Source organism: Tamandua tetradactyla, chromosome 5 (genome assembly GCF_023851605.1).
Source record: "Tamandua tetradactyla isolate mTamTet1 chromosome 5, mTamTet1.pri, whole genome shotgun sequence".
NCBI classification, from domain to species: domain Eukaryota; kingdom Metazoa; phylum Chordata; class Mammalia; order Pilosa; family Myrmecophagidae; genus Tamandua; species Tamandua tetradactyla.
Genome location: NC_135331.1, coordinates 50,650,289 through 50,671,378, shown reverse-complemented (window position 1 = coordinate 50,671,378; position 21,090 = coordinate 50,650,289). Strand labels below are relative to the sequence as shown.

The 21,090-nt window shown below is 36.8% G+C and overlaps 1 protein-coding gene across 2 annotated transcripts; it reads left to right on the top strand.

Annotated features, from left to right (window-relative positions):
- The first annotated feature begins 1,525 nt into the window (after positions 1-1,525).
- On the top strand, positions 1,526-20,874 carry C5H3orf33 (chromosome 5 C3orf33 homolog). 2 transcript variants are annotated; one of them, XM_077160842.1, is made up of 5 exons: positions 1,526-1,690; positions 3,932-3,991; positions 7,015-7,162; positions 16,392-16,552; positions 20,086-20,874. In XM_077160842.1, the coding sequence occupies exons 1-5, from the start codon at positions 1,577-1,579 to the stop codon at positions 20,485-20,487; spliced, it is 885 nt and encodes a 294-aa protein (XP_077016957.1). In that variant the 5' UTR covers positions 1,526-1,576; the 3' UTR covers positions 20,488-20,874. The 2 variants fall into 2 exon arrangements, with proteins under 2 accessions (XP_077016957.1, XP_077016958.1); XM_077160843.1 differs by lacking the exon at positions 1,526-1,690 and adding an exon at positions 2,331-2,529.
- The last annotated feature ends 216 nt before the right edge of the window (positions 20,875-21,090 follow it).

Genomic DNA, 21,090 nt, shown 5'->3' with positions numbered 1-21,090 from the left:
AGTAGGGTAAATGGATTGAGCTGACTTCAACTAGGACAGTGACAGTGGGAGCAGAAGGGAGGTTAGAGATACAGGGCATTAGAAGAGCAAAAGGAGCAGAATTGGGCAAATGACTGCCCATGGAGAAACCTTATTTCCAGTTATTAATTAAAGTTATTCAAAACTATTAACATACAGGACTTTTATTTTCAATATTGATTAAAGATTTTAGTTATGGTATATCTTTTTAGTTGGATTTTCCCCAATATCATTTGCATTCCATTCTTGCTGGAAATTTATAGGAACTTTTAAGATTTAGTTGATTATATTTATGGGAGGCAGTGTTGTGGTTAAGCACACAGCCTGAGCCAACCAGCTGAGCTGAATCCAAGCACAACATCAGGTTTACCACTTCTTGAGCAGATGATCTTGGCTATGTTGTTTAATCACTCAGTGCATACTTTTCTCTTTAAAGTTGGTATTAATAATAGCATATACCCCATAAGGTTGCTGTGAGGATCAAGGGAGTTAAGATATGAAGAACACTTACTACAGTGCCTGTTACATAGTAAGCCTGACCAAAGTGTTAGCTATTGTCATTTGCTTTCCATTGATTACAATACTAAGACAATACATTCCATGAAGGTAGTTGTTAGGAACACAACATATTCTGTTTTGACTTTTAAAGGTGATGTATGCATAAGGTAAAAAAAAAAAATACCAAAATTATTCTTGCCCTATCTAATATGTTAGCCATTAGCCACATTAAATAAAATTAATAAATTAAAATATCAGTTCTTCATTACACTAGACACATTTCAAGAGTATGATAGGTGTGGCTATTGGCTACTGTATTGGATAGTACAAATACAGGACATTTCCATCATTGCAAAACAGAGCTGGAAGGCAGTGAAGCTTCCCTCCCTTTCCTACCTCCTGTCAGTTTCCTTATGGACAATCACTGTTAAAGATTTCTTGCATAGCCTTTCATGGGACACACACAATTTGTTTTTACATACGTGTAACCCATATGATATGCACTGTTCTACACTTTATTTCAAAATATATTAAATCTTGATGTCTTGAATATAACTGCTCCCTACATTTAATCAATTAACAGTTGAAAGATTTAGAGCGTTCCATATTGGTTTACAGCGACAACTAGGAATCTGTATATTGTTATATTTGGGAGCAATCAGAAGGAATCAAGTATTTTAATTTCCTTTCTTGAGTGGCACGTGGGGAAACCAATCTGCGGCTGGGTTACCTGAAGTCACAATCACTCCACAAGTGGGGACCGCTAATCCTTTAGTCCCATCCCTGCTCCACAGAGATCAGGGAAAACCCGGCATAAACGCTGAGGTGTCAGTTTTAAGATCTCTGACGGCTGGGGCTGTGAGGATCACCCGCAGTTGAGGATAGGAGCTAACAGCTTTTCGTAAAGTTCCCCGGAGGTTGCGAGGGAGGGAACCCCGCCGCCCGTCTGCGCGCGTCGCCCCCTGCCGCGGGGAGGACCGCGGCGCCCCCTGCTGTCGGAGGACCGCGGCGCCCTCTGCAACGCGAGAAGCGCGGCAGGGCCTCACCGGAGGCCCGGAACATGGCGGGGCGGCCGGTGGCGCCTTCCCCGCCGTCACCCGACCGGGACCAAGGGGCGCCCAATGTGGTGGCGCGGATCTCGCAGTGGGCAGACGACCACCTGCGCCTCGTCCGGGTACCGCAGTCCCACAGTCCGGGCAGGTTGTGGGGGGCAGGGCCTGAGGGAGTTTAGTTCCAGGGAGGCCGCGGGCGGCCGCGCCGTTGAGATCCTGAGGCCGGGGAGGGCGGCGTGGCGGGGTCGCGTGGGCCCAGCCCCTGCAAGGACTGTGCCGGCGTGTGGGGACTCCGCAGACAGCAGACGCCGCGCAGTTTTAGAGGGGGGGAGGGCCCGGCAGTCAAGACCGAGTAAGGGCCTGTAGGCCTTGGGAGAGAGGTTTTGAGGGTTTTGTTTGAGTGAGGTGAGAAGCACTGGGAGTTTGAGCAGGAAAGAAACGTCTGATTATGTTTTAAAAGATCATTCTGGCTGCTGAATGGTTACAAGACTTGACGTCCCAGAGCTGTAGGGAGGAAGTAGGCGGCTCTCAGTTGAGCAGGACGGAGAGGGTGATGCTAGGACCCCCCGGAGTGGAAGGATTGGGTGTGGGGTGCGAGACAAAGAGAGGAATCAAGGGGTTCTCCCGGGTGGATGGCGGTGATAGCTGCTGAAAGGGAGAACGAGTTGGGGTAAGTAATTAGGGCAAATCTAGAGAACCTTTTACATCTGTGAACTTGAAGATGCTTGTTACATTTCTAAACCCAAATATGTGAACTTGAAGATGCTCACCGAACTAAACAGCATTATAGACGTTGGTCCACGCGGCTGATATGGGGGACTGTGGTGAAGGGAGGTCAGAGTTGGACGTGTGACTGAGAGTGAATGGCATAAGCCTGAAGTATTTCAAGCCGTGGATTTGGATGACATTTTGGAGTAAGAGAGAAAAGCTACGGAAAAAAGGCCTAGAACTAAGACCCGAGGTACTCGGTAACATTTAAAATATGGGAGCCCGAAGAAGGAGAAGTCAGAAAAGGCTAGGAAGGAGCAAACAGTGAGGGAGGAGGAAAATCAGTAAAGTCGGTGTCCTAGAAGCCATATGACGGGACTGTTTTTTTTGCTGTTTATTTATTTTTATTATAAACAACAAACAAATATGCAGACATTCTTAATGTGCAGACATTCTTGACACGCTTACTATCAGTGGCTCACAATATCAGCACATAGTTGTGTATTCATCTATGGTCATTTTTTTGAACATTTACATCTCTCCAGCAAAAGAAATAAAGAAAAAACTCATACATGCCATACTCCTTACCCCTCCCTCTCAATGACCACTAGTATTTCAATCTACTCAATTTATTTTAACAGAAGGGACAGTTTTGAGAAGGAAGGAGTGATTAACTTGGTTAAATTCTGCGGAGAAGTTGAATGGGATGAACTTTGCACGTGCTGCCTAGCCAAGCAGCACAAGGGCCAGGCCATGTAAGGCTGCATTCCTCATCTTAGCCTTAGCTCTTAAAACAGTACCTGCCACTTAGTAAGTGCTAGACAAATATTTGTATTATTGGTGGATGGTAGACTTATGTGTGTTAATTGACAAGGTCTTGTTTCTTCTAGTTCTGCAGGAATGAATGCATGGGTTATTTCAAATTTAAAAATGACCTCTGAAGGAATGCTGGAGGAAACTGTTTAAATTAGCACACAGATATATTGGTCCAAATAATCCAACCACAGAACCCAAAGAATGTACCTTTGTGTATATTTTCAACTTCGCTTCTTATATACCTACTTGTGTTTATTGAAGGAAAGAAAGATTGTTACTCTTTTTGAGGGAGTTGCAGGATTCTTATTTTAAAATTAAACTCCTTTTATGTCTATTTCAGTTTAAATGAAGCGCTTTAAAAACATCACTAAATTTTTCCAAACCATTTGCTCACATATCTTTCCTAAGTGCTATTTTTAAGATTTTCGTGGTGAGGTTTTCTGCCAAATAATTCAAGTTCCGACCGTGCACTCAGGGTTTTTTTGAGTTAGTATAGGCATTGCAGAAGAGGGAACTCATGGTTAAAGTATTGCACTCAAGGAACACATGGTTAACATAATACAATCAATAGAGAACAATGCATTGTTACATATGTATCTAATTACTGTGCATGCTGGATTTGGAACAGACTGGGAGTGTTGTAAAAGTTAAAAGTGGAGAAGATTAACAGGTGGATGTAAGAAAAAGTTTTTTGGAAGAGGTAGGACCTCTTATTTGAAGAATCTATGTTTTTGTACAGGAGGAAAGAAGACGATCTTTTTTTTTTCCCCGTCTAATTAGTACTTCCACTGTTGTGAAAAATAATTAGTGAGAATTAATCATTAAATATCTTTCCATAGAACATCAGCACTGGACTGGCCATAGTTGGAATAACGTTACTTCTAAGAAGTGTTCGACTGGTAAGTTAAAAAATGAAATGGTATTAGGACAAGCAATGGACAATTAATTAATTCCTACTTCAGTTTTTATCTCAGGCAGTGTATCATTTCATTATTCCTTTTGTAAGTTTTAAATAGTCTTGTAGAACAATGCACAATTAATTTTAAGATCCTAGTTTAAAAGTGGTACATCTACAGGATTTTATGGAAGATATAATTGCATACCCCATAATTCCATAATCACTTTTTCTTTTTTTTTTCCATGGACAGGCACCGGGAAATGAACCCAGGTCTCTGGCATGGCAGGCAAGAACTCTGCCACTGCACCACCATTGCCTGTCCTCCATAATCACTTTTATTTGTGTGTAAAAAGGAATCTGAAAAGGATTTGGCTTGCTAGAATGTTATAAACACTCAATTTGCATATCGGAGTTTGCAGAATATCTCAAAAGTTTTTTCTGTGGTGGTTTTAGAACTAAATTACAACTGAATTATCTCCCTTAGCACTGAATACTTTATGCTTTCAGTTAGCATATTTTTATGCTCTTTCAGCAATGTTTTAATAATGAACAAAGACATCCATTTGATAGCTCAATATTTAAAAGTAGTTTTTATATAACCACTTCTTGCCATTGAATGAAATTTCAATGTCATGGAATACTGGCAGGATTTATTGTGTCTATGTATATGTATTTCCTACATTTATTGTCTACATTATCATTCACAATAACTTACCCATTCTCCTCCCCCACCCCCTAGTCCCTGGTAACCTCTAATCTACTTGCTTGTCTTTATGACTTTGCTTATTCTAGATATTTTTTATAGCTGGAATCATATGATATTTATCCTTTTGTATATGGCTTATTTCACTTAGCATAATGTCTTCAAGGGTTATCCATGTATCAGAACTTCATTCCTTTTTATAGCTGAATAGTGTTATATTATATGTGTATACTACCTATGGTGTTTGTCCACTCATGTTACTGGACACTCGGGTCGTTTGTTTTGGCTATTGTGAATAATACTGTTATGAACATCAGTGCACTGGTGTCTGAGTCCTTGCTTTCACTTCTTTTGGGTATTTAGTTAGGAGTGGAATTGTTTGGTCATATGATGATCCTTGAACTCTTTTTTGTTTTTCAATTAGAAAAGTTGTTGGTTTACAGAAAAATCATGCAGAAAGTACAGTGTTCCCATTTATCTTCCTCCACCTCCAACGTGCACACACACAGTTTTTTCCTATTATTAACAGTTTGCAACAGTGTGGCTGTTGCCTTGGGTTGAATTTGGGGGACTTAAGGGGTTTATACTTCCTTGTTTTCACAGCCTTGCCACAGTTTCACTTATTTTTGGATCACAGCAACTAAAACCTCTAAATCTTTTTTTATAAATGCTAGTATTAATTTATTCTTTCCCATTATTTATTTATTTTTTTTTTCCTGCAGTGGTTGGGGAGTGGTATACAGGGACAGACTTTTACATTTTAGTCTCTCATTCTAATTGTCAGGATCTTTTTAAATACTAACTCTGACTTCAAAGTTCATTTCCTTCCCAGAATCAGGCCATCCTGATGTTTGATCTTTATGACATCATTTAAGTCCTTGGTGAGCTTATTAAATTGGAGAGGATCCAGGACAGAGCCTCATGGCTTCTTCCTAGAGTGCTCCCTCCCACTGACATTGATTGATTCATAAGTGCTGCCTTAATGGTATCACGAAGCCATATCGGAAGCCATCTGACTGTGTGTCGTAAACAAATTTGCCAGTTGACTCATGTGAATTCATGTATTGTGTTAAGTTGTCGTGTCTCTTTAGTTTCCTTTATCTAGAATATTATCCTCATTGAAAAAAAAAATTGTCTCTCGTGACACTTTTGGAGAGTCCAAGCCAATTGTTTTGTTGAAGTTCCTACAATCTGGATATGTCTCTTTCCTCATGATAATCAGCATGAACATTTGACAAGGAGGTGGTGGTCTGTACTTCCTATTATACTATATCAAGAGGCTCATAATGCCAGTCTGTCCTGTAACATTATCACACCTAACAAAATTAACAGCAATCCCTAGTACCATCTTATACCCAGTCTATATTCAGATTTCCTTGATTGTGTCAGTGGTGACTTTTTCATAATTGTTCAGTTCAAAGCAGCATTCAAGTGGCCCATATATTGTATTCGTTTGGTGTATTTCTTAATTCTTATTTATCCTATAAGAGTTGTCTGTTTTTTTTCCCAAGCCATTGCTTTGTTAGAAAATCCAAGTCATTTATCCCATAGAATATTCCACGTCTTATGTGGGACATTGCCTATTATAACATTTTCTTGCATGGAAGGTTTTTTTTAAATGTTCGGTTCAACTTTACTGTCATAGGAAGTTAGGTATTAATTTATCCTTTTGTGTTATGTGAGGTTTTTACCTAGCCATGCTTACAAATGAAGCTTGTTCCTATAGTTAATGTGGAAGACATAGACACCAAATGTTGAGTAATTCAAGGACATCATCTAGGCGGTAGGTATTTAAATAAATTCCTCATATTGGCCTTCCTTCTACCCTGTCCTTGACAATTTTCCATTTATTCCAAGATAAAAAACAAGAAAAGTCTTGTTAATTTAGGATTCTAACTTAATTTGATTCAGCTTTGTTTAGGTTTTCCCAGTAACACCTGCATGAGTAGCTTATACAGATATACTATAGGATAGTGTATGTTGAACCAGATATTTGTGATGGCAGGCACAAATACTCACTGCGTTTTGATGAATTGTGCCATATTTTGAGGATGTAAGCTTGTAGAAAGTAGGAATCTGCTTAATGTTCTGTATATTGTAGTTTAAAATAGTAAAATGGTGAATAATGGTTTTTAAATTATGTTCATATAAAAACTTTTGATTAAATTATATTAAAGTAATAATATAAAGTTCTGGACCAAATTTAAAAGTTTTAATGATGATGAATTCTTGTTAAATGTTTTGATGATTTGATTTAAAAGTTTTTAATTTTAAATGAAAATCATAATAAAAGATTTTATTTTCTCCTTATAAATCAACAGACATCAAAATTCACAAATTCTTCAGGTATTCCAGTAGAATTTATAAAAAGAAATGTTAAGCTGCGTGGACGATTACACCGAATAACCGAGGATGGCTTAGAAATTGAACATGTTCCTATTACATTACCTATTATATCTTCCTGGAGAAGTAAGTAAGGTGCAAAAATAATAACACTTAACTATTGTAGTGTTCTTTTACCAGTTGTTATTAATAAGATAGGGGGAAATGTCATTTTAATTCCTGACTTTTTATTATGTTTGAGACAAAGTCCAAACTCTTAGTCTTACATACAAAGATCTATTTAATTTGGCTCAAGGTTTCTTTTCTTCCTTCCTCCTTTTTTGTTTTTAATCAATTATCCAATTTTTCTTTCAGGCATTCAATTAGTCATTCCACAAATAGTGAACACCTATTATGTTCTAGACTCTAAACTAGCTGTGCAATGCTGAGTGAAACAAATAAGACCTCTCTACCCCTTGGAGCTTACAGTCCAGGTGGAAGGTAGACCACAAACAAATGAGAGCTTGTCCTAAGAGCTGTGAAGAAAAAGAACAGAATGGTAGGATAGGGAATTATTGAAGGATATGGGAAGGGTAACCTACTGCATATAGATTTGTCAGAGAAGGCCTCATTGAGGCATTGCTAGTTAATCGGAGAATGAGAGGGAATGAGAGGGAGCCAACTAGGAAGAGCATGGTGAAAGTAAACTTGGCTCTTTTGAGAGGCCATATAAGGCTCTGTGACTTGTCACCTGAAGGAAGCAGTGAAAGGCTTCAAATCAGGTGGGAGAGGTTGGCAGAGATCAGATCTTTCTGCACAAGTCCCAGTTCTCCCTGCAACAGAGATTCCTGTCGCTCAAACTTTCTTGCTGCTGACCTGCATTCCCTCGGCCTCAGGGAATGGAAGGTTGAACTCCTTCCTATTGATTCTTTAAGATCCAGCTTAAATGTCAGCTTTCCTTTGAAGCTTTCTCTAACTCCCTAGCAGAATTAGCCTTTCTTTACTATGCTCCCATAGAAATATACCCAATTCTATTACAGTCTTTATTCACCTTTTCCTGTAATTATGTATTTTATATTTATATCCTCCACCAAACTGAGCTCTTGGTAGGCAGGGACCCTTTCCTATTTATCTTGGTATTCATAGTCCCTAGGAAAATACCTGTTAGCCAAGTATTACCTGTTAAAGATCTTGTGTTACTTTTATGAAGAAAGAGGTTTTTTTTTAACCTCTAAATAAATGAATATCACTCTAACTATAAAGAAATAAGATTTTTCCCCCCAAACATGCTCAGCATGATTGATTCTTTTAGCAAACCAAATAGAACTGAATTAATTTGAAAGAGTATTGTTTCCTAAAGGAAAATTACCAAGGATGTTTATTTATTGGCTACTTCATCTCTAATAGGGTTTATGCTTCACAAGTCCTTAATTTCTCAATTTTAACAGTTTAAATCTCTGCTATCTATGTGAAAGAGTAACGACTTGTTACAGTTTAGACAGCAAGGTCACTACCGATAGCACACAGTACAGGCTGTGCATTGTACAACTCTAGGGGTGATAGTCAATAGGAATCTGTCTCCTGGAGTCACGCAATGCCAAGGCGCTGTAATCGGCATATAGCATGTTAATAATGATGTTTCATATCCAATAATAATGTGTTTATCATGACACACTAGTACATAGAATCAGAATCTTGGACTGAAAGCAACCTTGGAAAGCATTAATCCCCAGCTTACTTTTCCCTCTTATTTTAGTATTTTTTATAGAGGTTAAATGCCATATATAAGACAACCTAGGCAATAATTGGTTAAATCAAAGCTAGAGAGTAGGTTTTCTGCCACCTCCAAAACTTCACATAGATACAAGGGTTAAAGACACAGATGGACATATGTTTTATACTTCCCATCAGATATTCACCACCACAAATTTAGTGATGATGTTAATAACTTTATATGTGATTAATATAAATTATTCACAAGAAAGAGATAATTTTGTATATACATAAGTGAAACCTGTTTACTGTAAAATGGTTATAGAACTAGTAGGTTGCTACCAAAGCACCATTTTGAATGATGTAATATAATTCTAGATCATCATCTTCAGTTTTAAATAGCTATTTATTGAAAATCCTTTGTGTTCCTTTCACTATTTTTACTACCTATGTATAAAATAGAAATGGCTTTTTATCTTAGTGGTGAGGAGAGCTAAGACTCAGGCCCTAAATATTGAGGCCATTCTAGGCATAAAGGTTTGCTTCAGATGATGCAACAACAGAGTAAATTCTTTGTGGCATTGCAGAACATGTATTGGAGTGGAGAGATGTGTTCAGTTTCCATTTCTGGGCTATGGTTTCTGCAAACATTAAACATGAGCATTAGAAAATTTCCAAGACTCCTTTCTCATTTTCTAGTCTCTGACACCTCTCCCTCCCATGATTTTATTTTTGGTGTATATAAACTAGGAGGTACACATACATACGCATACAGGTAGCTCAACAATTTCATGAAGTGAAACTTTTAGAACACTTCATTTATTCAACAGAGATTTACTGATTGCCTGCTATGTATACAAATATACAGTAGCAAACAAAATAGAAATGAGCTGATGTTAGTCACAAAACTTGCAATCTAGTGGGGAAATTATCCAAAGCATCTCATATACTTAGTAGTACAAAAAATGTTTTGACATATGTGTAGATGATATCAGTGTGATACTCCTGTTTCATTTATTTGTCCATTACCATGAATCCACTTAAAATATTATATAAATCTAGGGTACAGTGCAGATGCTTTTCTTTCATGCCCTAATTTTCTAAACACCCTGAAATCGTCACAAAGTATCCTGTCTGTCACATAAGCCACAACTATAATGAACTCCTCATTTGTAGTTTGCTTTAGTATTCATCTCATGTCTACAGTTTTTCCCAGGTGCCCATGATCTTTCCCGTACTTAACATGCTCCTCCTCACTAATTCTCTGTTGCTTCTACAAAACCTAAGTCCTACTTTTTTTCACAGAGTGCCCTTTGGCTTCTCTACTTGAGCCCATGTTGCTGCCCCCTTCCAGCATCATCTGGGTCATCCCATCTAGTAAAACTTGGAAGTCTCCAATTATTATGGTAGATGTGTCTGTTTCTCTTTTCATTGTTTGCCTCATGTATTTTGCAGCATTCTGGCTCAATGCATAAATATTTATGATTGTTATGTCTTCTTGTTGAATTGTTCCTTTTATTAATACATAGTGTCCTTTGCATTTTTAACTGTTTTACACTTGAAGTATAATTTGTTGGATATTAGTATAGCTACTCCTGCTCTTTTCGAATTATTGTTTGCATGAAGTATCTTTTCCCAACCTTTCACTTTCAACCTATGTTTATCCTTGGTCTAAGATGCATTTCCTGTAGACAATATTTAGATGGGTCCCATTTTTTAATCCATTCTGCCAGTCTGTGTATTTTGATTGAGGAGTTTAGTCCATTAACATTTAGTGTTATAACTGTAAGGGCAGTATGTTCTTCTCCCATTTTGCCTTTTGGATTTTCTATGTCATATCTAATTTTTCTTCTTTTTACCTTTACTGATAGTCTTCATTTCTATACTCTTCACCACACCTCTCTCTCCTGTCTTTTCCTATCTATCTCTAGTCTCCCTTTAGTATTTCTTGCAGAACCCATCTCTTGGTCACAAATTCTCTCAGTGATTGTTTGTCTGAAAATGTTTTAATTTCTCCCTCATTTTTGAAGGACAGTTTTGCTGGATATAGAATTCTTGGCAGTTTTTCTCTTTTAGTAATTTAAATATGCCATCCCACTGTCTTCTCACCTCCATGGTTTCTTCTGAGAAATCTATGCATAGTCTTATTGGGCTTCCCTCATATGTGATATATTGCTTTTCTCTAGCTGCTTTCAAGATTCTCTCTTTCTCTTTGACATCTGATGTTCTGATTAGTGTCTTGGAGTATGTCTGTTTGGATCTATTCTGTTTGGGGTACACTACACTTCTTGGATCTGTAATTATAAGTCTTTTATAAGAGTTGGGAAATTTTCAGTGATAATTTCCTCCATTAGTTTTTCTCCTCCTTTTCCGTTCTGTTCTCCTTCTGGAACACCCACAACATGTATTTTCATGTGCTTCATGTTGTCATTAAGTTCCCTGAGTCTCTGCTCATATTTTTCCATTCTTTTCCCTATATTTTCTTTTAGTTGTCGAATTTCAAATATTCTGCTCTCCAGTTCACTAATCCTATCTTCTGCCTCTTGAAATATGACAGTGTAGGTTTCTATTGTTTTTTTCATCTCTTCTACTGTGCCTTTCATTCCCATAAGTTCTGTGATTTGTTTTTTCAGACTTTTGGTTTCTTCTTTTTGTTCATTCCTTGTCTCCTTTATATCCTCCCTCAGTTCACTGATTTGATTTCTGATGAGGTTTTCCATGTCTATTCAAACATTCTGAATTAATTGTTTCAACTCCTGTATCTCATTTGAATTGTAGATTTGTTCCTTTGACTGGGCCATATCTTCAATTTTCCTAGTGTGATTCGTTATTTTTTTTGCTGGCATCTAGGCATTTAATTACCTTAATTAGTTTATTCTGGAGATTGTTTTCACTTTTTTTACCTAGGATTTTCTTGCTGGATGACTTTTTTGTCTATCTGTTCTTTGACATTCAGTTCAGCTTATTCTGGACCTCTAGCTTAGGTTTTCTTTAACAGATCAAAATTTTTCAGTTCTTGTTTTCTTGTTCCTTGCCCTGCCTATATGGTGCCATTTTTTTCTGTTCTTAGGAGGGTCTATACGTATTATAGACCCCAGCCAGATTTTCCCAAACCAAACTGGCCTCCTTTCAGGAGGAAGGAGTCACCTGCATCAGTTTTCCCTGAGGGTGAGACCCAGTAGATTGAACAGCTTTCCTGTGAAGCCTCTGGACTCTGCATTTTTCCTATCCTGCCCAGTATGTGGCATTTTTCTGCCTGTGGGTCCCACCAGCATAAGGTGATATGGTACCTTTAACTTCAGCAGACTCTCCTTGCTGGGGTCATGGTGAGAGAGAGGAGGGGTTTTAGGCCGGCTTTAATTGCTTCACTTTCCCAGACCCTGGTGTCTGAAGTTCTTGAGGGAGGGAATCCACCTGACCTGGGCCCTACCCCTCTCCTGGGGAAGACAGGCTCCAGAAGAACTCTCAAACAAGCTTAGTTCTGCCTATGCCTGGGGCAGTTGGAGCCTGAGAACCCTTGCAGCTGTAACCAAAGAGTAGTGAAGCCGTGGAAACACAGCCACAAAAAAGAAAGAGAAAATTCCTTTTCAGAGTAGGAGCCCTGTTCCTCGGGTTTGCCAATGAAGAGCTTAAGTTGGTATGTTGCTTTGTGTACCTTCAGGTCCTGTGTGCCCCCTCCTTTCCTTCAGGGCCCAGACCCTTTCAAGTATTTTGTGCTATCCGATCCAAAAAACCTCTGTTTCTTTTTTTTCTTTTTCCATCAGCCCTGCCCTGTCTAATGCCGGGGCAGAAACCAGCAACCTTGGTTTTTCCTGAAGGTTCAGAGCAGGGGGCCTATTTTTAGTAATCAGAATTTGTGAATTAATTCCATAATTGGAGCTTGGTTGAGCTCAGCCCCTGCTGCTGGTAAGTCTTTTTCCTTTTACCCTCTGGTAAGCAGCCTGAGGGGGAGGGACGCTGGCTGCCATGGTTTGGGGAACTCACGGTTCTGGGTGGGCCTGCAGCTGGTCCAGCCAGTCCAGACTGGGATACGCTGTGTGTCTGGTCGTTGATGTGGCCCCAGCAGTTGTTCTGGACTGTTCCTAGCTATTTATAGCTGCCTCTGGAGGACAAACTAAATCTCACACCTCACTAAGCCTCCCTTTTTCTCTCTCAAAAAATAATTAAAATCACAAACTTTTTTAAAACTCTTTTTATTTTAATTTTTTAAATACCAAAAAAAAAAAGAAAATGCAAACATTCCTATTTTGATCATTCCATTCTACATATATAATCAGTAATTCACAATATCATCACATAGTTGCATATCCATCATCATAATCATTTCTTGGAACATTTGCATCTATTCAGAAAAAGAAATAAAATGAAAACAGAAAAAAAAATTATACATACCATACCCCTTACCCCTCCCTTTCATTGATCATGAGCATTTCAAACTAAATTTATTTTAACATTTTTCCCTCTATTATTTATTTTTATTCCATAAGTTCTACTCATCTGTTGACAAAGTAGATGAAAGGAGCATCAGACACAAGGTTTTCACAATCACACAGTCACATTGTGAGAGCTATATCATCATTCAATCATCATCAAGAAACATGGCTACTGGAACACAGCTCTACATTTTCAGGCAGTTCTCTCCAGCCTCTCTATTACATCTTGAATAACAAGGTGATATCTACTTAATGTGTAAGAATAACCTCCAGGATAACCTCTCGACTCTGTTTGGAGTCTCTCAGCCATTGATACTTTGTCTCATTTCACTCTTTCCCCTTTTGGTTGAGAAGGTTTTCTCAATTTGTTGATGCTGAGTCTCAGTTCATTCTGGGGTTTTTCTCAATCCCTTGATGCTGAGTCTCAGCTCACTATATGATCTTTGTCCCACGTTGCCAGGGAGGTCTGCACCCCTGGGAGTCATGTCCCACATAGATAGGGGGAGGGTGGTGAGTTTGCTTGTTGTATTGGCTGGAGAGAAAGGCCACATCTGAGCAAGGAAAGAGGCTCTCTTGGGCGTGACTCTTAGGCCTAATTTTAAGCAGGCTTGACCTATCCTTTGTGGGGTTAAGTTTCATATGAACAAACCCCAAGACTGGGGGCTCAGCCTATAGCATGGTTGTCCACACTGCTTGAGAGAATATCAAGAATTCAACCTGGGGAAGTTGTATTTTTCCCCGTTCTCACCATTCCCCAAAGGGGACTTTGCAAATACGTTTAAAATCACAAACTTTTAAAACTAACATTTATTTTTTCAAATAAACTCTAATATTTTGGAGAAAATATATTATGGGTTTAACTCACATTTGTTCGTTTTTAGGAGATTTACTGTTAAACTTTTATTGACTACATCATATTCTAAATCCTCAAAAGGGGAAATTTTCTAACTTTAAAGGAACCCAATAAGCTTTTGTCAACTGGAAGAATTAGGATATTAACTTTTTTTTTTAAAATTTCAATTCTACATATGGTTTTTTTTCTTTTTTATGTATTTATTTTTATTCATTCACATAACATACAAACGTTCTTATCTTATGATCATTCCATTCATGATATATAATCAGTAACTCACAATATCATCACATAGTTGTATATTCATCATCATGATCATTCCTAGAACGTTTGCATCCATTCAGAAAAAAGAAATAAAAGGAGAACAGAAAAGAATTCAGACATACCATACCTCTTACCCCTCCTTTTCATTGATCTCTAGCATTTCAATCTACTAAATTTATTTTAACATTTGTTCCCCCTATTATTTATTTATTTTTAATCCATATGCTTGTGTGTCGATAAGGTAGATGAAAGGAGCATCAGACACAGCATTTTCATAATCACACAGTCACATTGCAAAAGCTATGTCATTTACAATCATCTTCAAGAAACATGGCTACTGGAACACAGCTCTACTTTTTCAGGCAGTTCCCTCCAGCCTCTCCATTATACCATTATATTGCATAAGAATAACCTCCAGGATAACCTCTCCACTCTGTTTGGAATCTCTCAGCCATTGACACTTTATTTTATCTCATTTTGCTCTTCCTCGTTTTGGTCGAGAAGGTTTTCTCAATCCCTTGGTGCTGAGTCCCAGCTCATTCTAGGATTTCTGTCCCACATTCCAGGAAAGTCCACATCCCTGGGAGGATATTAACATTTAAAAAAATATTTTTAATTCAGAATCTTTACACAGACACAGTATATCCACAGTTTACAATTAGTTGCTCACAATGTCATCACATAGTTGTGTATTCATTGCTATGATCATTTTTAGAACATTTACATCACTCCAGAAAAAGAAATAAAAACTATATCCCATACCCCTTACCCCTCCCTCTCATTGACCACTAGTATTTCAGTCTACCCCTTATTGCCCCCTATTATTTATTTATTTTTTCTTTTATTTTTACTCATCTAGGACATTACATTTTAGGTTGATGTTGTTGAATTAGATTTAGATCCCAAAGACATGAGATATTTTATTGGAAGAGAGCTGGTTGGTGTTGATGGAAACACTAAAGAATTGGAGACAGACCTCATAATCTTTTTTTTAATGCAGTTTTATTGAGCTATATTTAAACAGCATATAAACCATCCAAAGCATACAATCACCAGCTCACAATATTATCACAAAATCTTTAGCTTTCCCTTTAGTCAGTATTTACTAATAATTTGAATTCATCAACTCTTTAGTATATATTCTACCCTAATCTGATTTGTATATTTATGATATCACAAAGTTTATACTTAAGGTATAATCATCCTACTTACACTTGTACAAGTATTCACTGTAGCTTAGGGTTTCTGTGCCATGTAGCTGAAATCACCATGAGAATCGCCTTGTAGTACTTTTCTGATTGAAACTCTTGGATAGGTTTTGAGAAGCCCATATCCTAAAGAAAATGTTTTTCTATTATCAAGTAATATTGCAGAGTTCTGGGATGTCTCCTTGGACTCCATTATGATTTTTTTCCTAGACACTAAGTGAACTTAACTTTATATTTTAACTATTTTATAAGAGCTCGGTATATGTTAAATCTGTAATTTCTTTTAAAAAAGACATTAAGATTTTTTGTCACTCATTACTATCCTATTTTGGAACATGATAAACTTTTTTCTAAACTAAGGTCCTATTATTAAATTGATTAAAATTTTATTGAGGGCTTGAGACCTCCTTACTACTATATTACTTGAATGTAAATGGACAAAATTCTGTTTAGAGATTCGTTTCAGAAAACGTATAAAAAAGTAGTAAAAAAAATAACATTGATAATGTTTATTGAGTTGTCAATTTATCCTCAATAAGTTAAGTGAAAAAAAGCAGTTTATACAGCTCTGTTAGTAAGAAGAGCCATTTTACAAAACTACCAATCTATAGCTTTATGTGTCTATATGCACTGAAATAAATCTGGATTTTTTTTTAAGTTAAATGGTTGAATCTCACATCCTGTTCTATAGCTTATTGAAATGGGCTTTTGAAATTTTACTCTGTTCAATACTGGTATTGTGTTAAGAGAAAACTTGAATATAGAAATGGACCTTACATGTAAAGAATCTGAGTATTTCCAAATAAATTTATTATATTCAGTTTTTATTTTGGGCCAGACAACTTTGGAATTTGCTTTTGCAACATGCTATTAAAGCTAGGCTCTTTTCTACCTGACTTGTTTAGATGAGCCACGTGGTGTTTTGCTGGTTAAGTTGGCTGGAGTAGAACTCACTGAAACTGGGAAAGTGTGGTTACAAAATGAATTAAAACCTTCCCAACTACTGTGGTTCCAACTTCTTGGAAAGGAGAAATCAGCGCTTTTTTGCTACCTTTTAGTGAATAAAGTAAGTAGTGTGAGAAAATAACTAGCAACATTTTATTCTTATTGTTTATAATTAAACTTGTCATCCATGTGACTACTGAAAAAGGAATATGGAAAAGAAAATGATTGAAATATTATTATGATAGGGTTAAGAGCACTTTTTTCTTGTTTTTAAATTCCTTTATTATAAAGCAAAAATAATCTGAAGGAAAACAACCCTCATAGTAAAGTTATTAGAATCAAATATCATAACCATTTCAATTCTTAAAAGCTTTTTGGATTGTTAGTAGAAAGCCTAATAAAATCCATTAATTTTTGCAAGTCCAGATCATATTCTTTCAGAATATGAATTATCTAAAACTGACTAATCAAACGACTTTACATTTAAAAGTGAGTTAATAATGCAGCTATATAAACCATCCTAAAGGCCTTAAAAGAAATTCCTTCTCTTTTGTGTTGAGGAGTATAATTACCAATAATAACAAGAGTATAATGATGAAGATAATATTTTGAAATGTTTTCCATGTGCAAGATACTGAGCTAAGTACTGTGCATGTATTATTTAATTTATCCTCAAAATAACCCTATAAGGTAACTGCTTCTGTTCCCACCCTGAGGTACAGATCTTAGGGAAGGTAAGTGCCTTGGCCAGGATAATCAAGTGGGAAAGTATTGGAGCCCAACGTTTCTTGGCTCCTGAGCACAGACTTATATATCTGTTAATGAGAAGTTAGGAATTAAGGGATGATTATGATTGCTGAATGATTATATAGCTATTCTTTTTTCTTATACATTAGAGTAGACAGAAGGAAATACCTGAAACCTCTGAATTGTAATCCAACTGCCTTGACCTCTGATAATGATTAGAGAGAACCAACTGCAGTTAGATAAAAGGTGTGGACTCTGTTTAGTGCTCTTGGCCTTAGCTCTCTGTCTCTTTGACCCTCCCATTTCTGTTGACTCTCAGCTACAGGCTTCTTCTTCCTCCCCTAAAACTCTCACCTAAAACCTCCTGTCAAGGTAGGACCTGTTAGGAGCTGATGTCAGTCATTTGTATTTTAGCATGAACTTAAATCTTTGGTTACCTTTTGTTTCCTAAGGATGAAAGGCATCCTTAAGTTAGAAATCTCAAAACTTGGTGGTGAATAAGGGTTGGTTTGGCTGGGCTTAAAGTTGTCCCAATTCCCCAGAATGGTAGTTCTCAAAGTGTGGGCTCTGGAACAGCAGCATCAGTATTGCCTGGTAAGTTTATAGAAATGAAAATTTTTGAGACCACAGTCAGACCTACTGATTCAGAAATTCTGAGGTTGGGACCTAGTAATCTGTGTTTTAACAAAACTTCCAGATAATTCTGATATACCCTCAAGTTTGAGAATCACTGCCTTGGAATCACCACTCTAGCCCCATGCAAAGTTTGGCAGGCCTGGTAACCAAGAAATCAGAATTTAAAGGATGATTTTAATTCTTAAATCATTATATAGATATTCCTTTTTTGCTTTCTGGTATATTGGAGTAGACAGGGAAATACCTGAAATCTCTAAATTGTAATCCAGCTGCCTCGACCTCTGATAATGATTATATAGCCTTTATCTTCTGCCCTGGTGATTGTAAAAACCTTGTGACTAAATATTCATTTGTACCAAGTTATCTAGTTTTTCAGCTTTAGAGTCTTGTAATCACTTAAGACAACCCCTAGTATTTATTAATGAAGGGCCTTGGGTCAGCCCAGAACTAACCCACCCCAATTCCAAAGTTACCTTGATAACCAAAACTGGATCTAACCCAAATGGGCCCACCTAACGTGTAGTAGCTTAGATTTTAACTTACAAGTGACCAAACCTCATTATAATGCTAAAGATCAAGGCCATTATCATATTAAGGCTGCCATTTTCTAATGACTTAGACATTAGAAATGACTAATGACATCTTCTGTGACTAAGCATGTAATCAATCTGCTCATGCTCAATAATTAGATCACCTCTAATTGAATCATTGGAACCACTTGTGCTCCTTATCCTAAAACCTGCCCATCTATGTTACTATAAAACCATGAGAATTGGTACAGTTCAGGGAGACAGATTTTTGGGCTGATAGGCCATCTGATCTCCTGCTTAGTGCCTAGCAATAAACTCTTTCTGTCTTTGAAACCCCAGTGTTTCAGGAATTGGTTATTTGAGCGCATCAGGCAAAGAATCCACTACCTTTGTTGGGTAACGTATCTTTACCTTCTTAAAAGGTAACAAAATTAAGCCAAATGTATATTACTGTCATTTATTTTTCCTATTGAATTTCATTAATTGTGAAGTTGAATTTAAATTTTTCTAATTTTGTTTCAAGGAAATGAGTTCATAAAATTTAAAGGTTGAGGGAAATATAATAAACACTTTAAACTGCATGGTACATCATCATGTACCAAAAATTAGTACATTTAAAGGAACAAAAGTTAGTTACTGTTTTTCTTTATATGATCTTAGAAAATATTTCCTGGTTAAATTTGGACATTTTACTATTTTAAAATATAGCTGAATTTCTTATCTGATGAAGCTATTAAATTTTTAATACTTTACTAAACTTAATCTTGTTGAATTAAGATACCAAAAGGACTATAGAAATTACTAAACAGAATCTCTTTTTGCATGGGCAGGCATCAGGAATCGAACCCAGGTCTCCGGCATGGCAGGCAAGAACTCTGCCTGCTGAGCCACCTTGGCCTGCCCAACAGAATCTCTTTTATATTGTAAATTAGTGAAAAAAATCCCACATATCTGATTTCTTTAGGTAGTGAGGTACTATTTTTTATGTTGTTTTGGAAGAAGTCTTTTTAAAATGCGGCTGCATACCAGTGCTCTTCTAAACACTGGAATTCTGAACTTAATTTAACAGTTCATTTTGCATTTGCCTGCTTTTTAGTTTCTGTCTCTGACTGTGACCTCTTGTCATTGTGCCTACCTTGTTTGGCATTCCCCCTGCCTGCCCCCTTCCAAACAACAACCGATAATCAAAAAAACCCGTTTTATCCTTCGTTGCCTCTGCTTCTTTGGGTTGGGAGACCAGTGAGCCTGTAAAGAATTTTTGTTTTGAAAGATTCAATTGATTTTGAGCAAGAGTTCTTGCTAGTAATAAAATTTTTGGCTTTCCATTCTCTTCAGGATAAGATATAAAGCTTTTGTGGTGGCATGTGAGACCCTGGCTTTGAAAACCTCTCCAACCTCATCCTCTTCCTCCCACCCCACTCTCCCAGACAGACACACACTAGTTTCAGTTCTCCCAATTCACTCTGCTTTTTCTGGTTCAGAAAGTCCTTCTTCCACTTCTTTGCTTGGTTATCATGCACTTCAAGACTCATATGTCATCTCCTAAAAGCCTTTAATCCCTCCTCCCTAAGGGAGGGTACTTATTTTAAGCTCTTTGGGACGCTTTTGCTTTAATTTTTTTTACTTTTCTTTGGAGAATTAACGTTGCCAAATGACTGATTTTTAAGGTAGACATGATGTTGTTATAGGAATACTAACAGTTTTCTTAAATAATTGGTTTGTGTTACTTTTTTTATTAAAGGGTAAAATTTTTAATGTGAATCTGAATGAAGAAATTTTGAGAAGAGGCCTTGGCAAAACTGTTCTTGTTAAAGGGCTGAATTATGATCCTGAAATCTACTGGACAATTCACAGAAACTTACTCAGAGCTGAATTAACAGCCCTAAGAAAAGGAGAAGGAATATGGAAGGAAGAATCTGAAAAGAAAAGTTATTTGCAGAAGTTCAAAGGTGCCTGGAAAGAAATATTGAAGAAAGACAGTTATTTAATAAAAACTGAATCAGATTTCCACTTGAATAAAGAAGGTTATTATGACAAATTTAGAAGGACTTTCAAAACATGGAAAGACAAAATGAATAACTACTCCTTAATACTAAAGTTCAGAGAACTTAAGAGTCGCATACACTTTCGCAGAAAAGGGTAAAATGTTCTGAATACTAGCAGTGACCTATTCTGGAAAGAATCAAGTATTTAAATATATGGATATTTTTCATTGAGCCAGAATGGAAAATTCCTCAGATGATCAAAGTTGTATTCTAACAATATTTAAATATTTAAAAGGTAATTATTATAAATGTAACATAAGCATTAATTTAAACATAATGTAAATTTTCTATGCTTTTAGGAAAAATGAAATAAAACTTACCAAGTTGAAGGACTTTATGTACTTCTGATATTTGAACAGAGTGTAACTATTGGTCATTATTGTTATTTTAGTTATTTGGGACAGCCATGTTACTGTTTAAGGAGAACTTTTTTCTCAGTTATATCAACTTTTGATTTTTTATAATAAAAAACTCTTTATACTTCATGTCTGAGGCTAAATGTTCTCTCAATTGCTGCTTACCTGCTTGTGAATTTGATACAATTCTGTAAAAGAAGGGCACTTAGACCATTCTTAATAATGAAGAATGGCTAATTTTTACCTGTTGTTGGCAGGGGGCAAGTGAGGAAAGAACGAAAGAAAGCAGAGAAACTGGAATGTTTGTGTAGTATGAAATTGCTGACTTCTCTTAAATCTCAAACT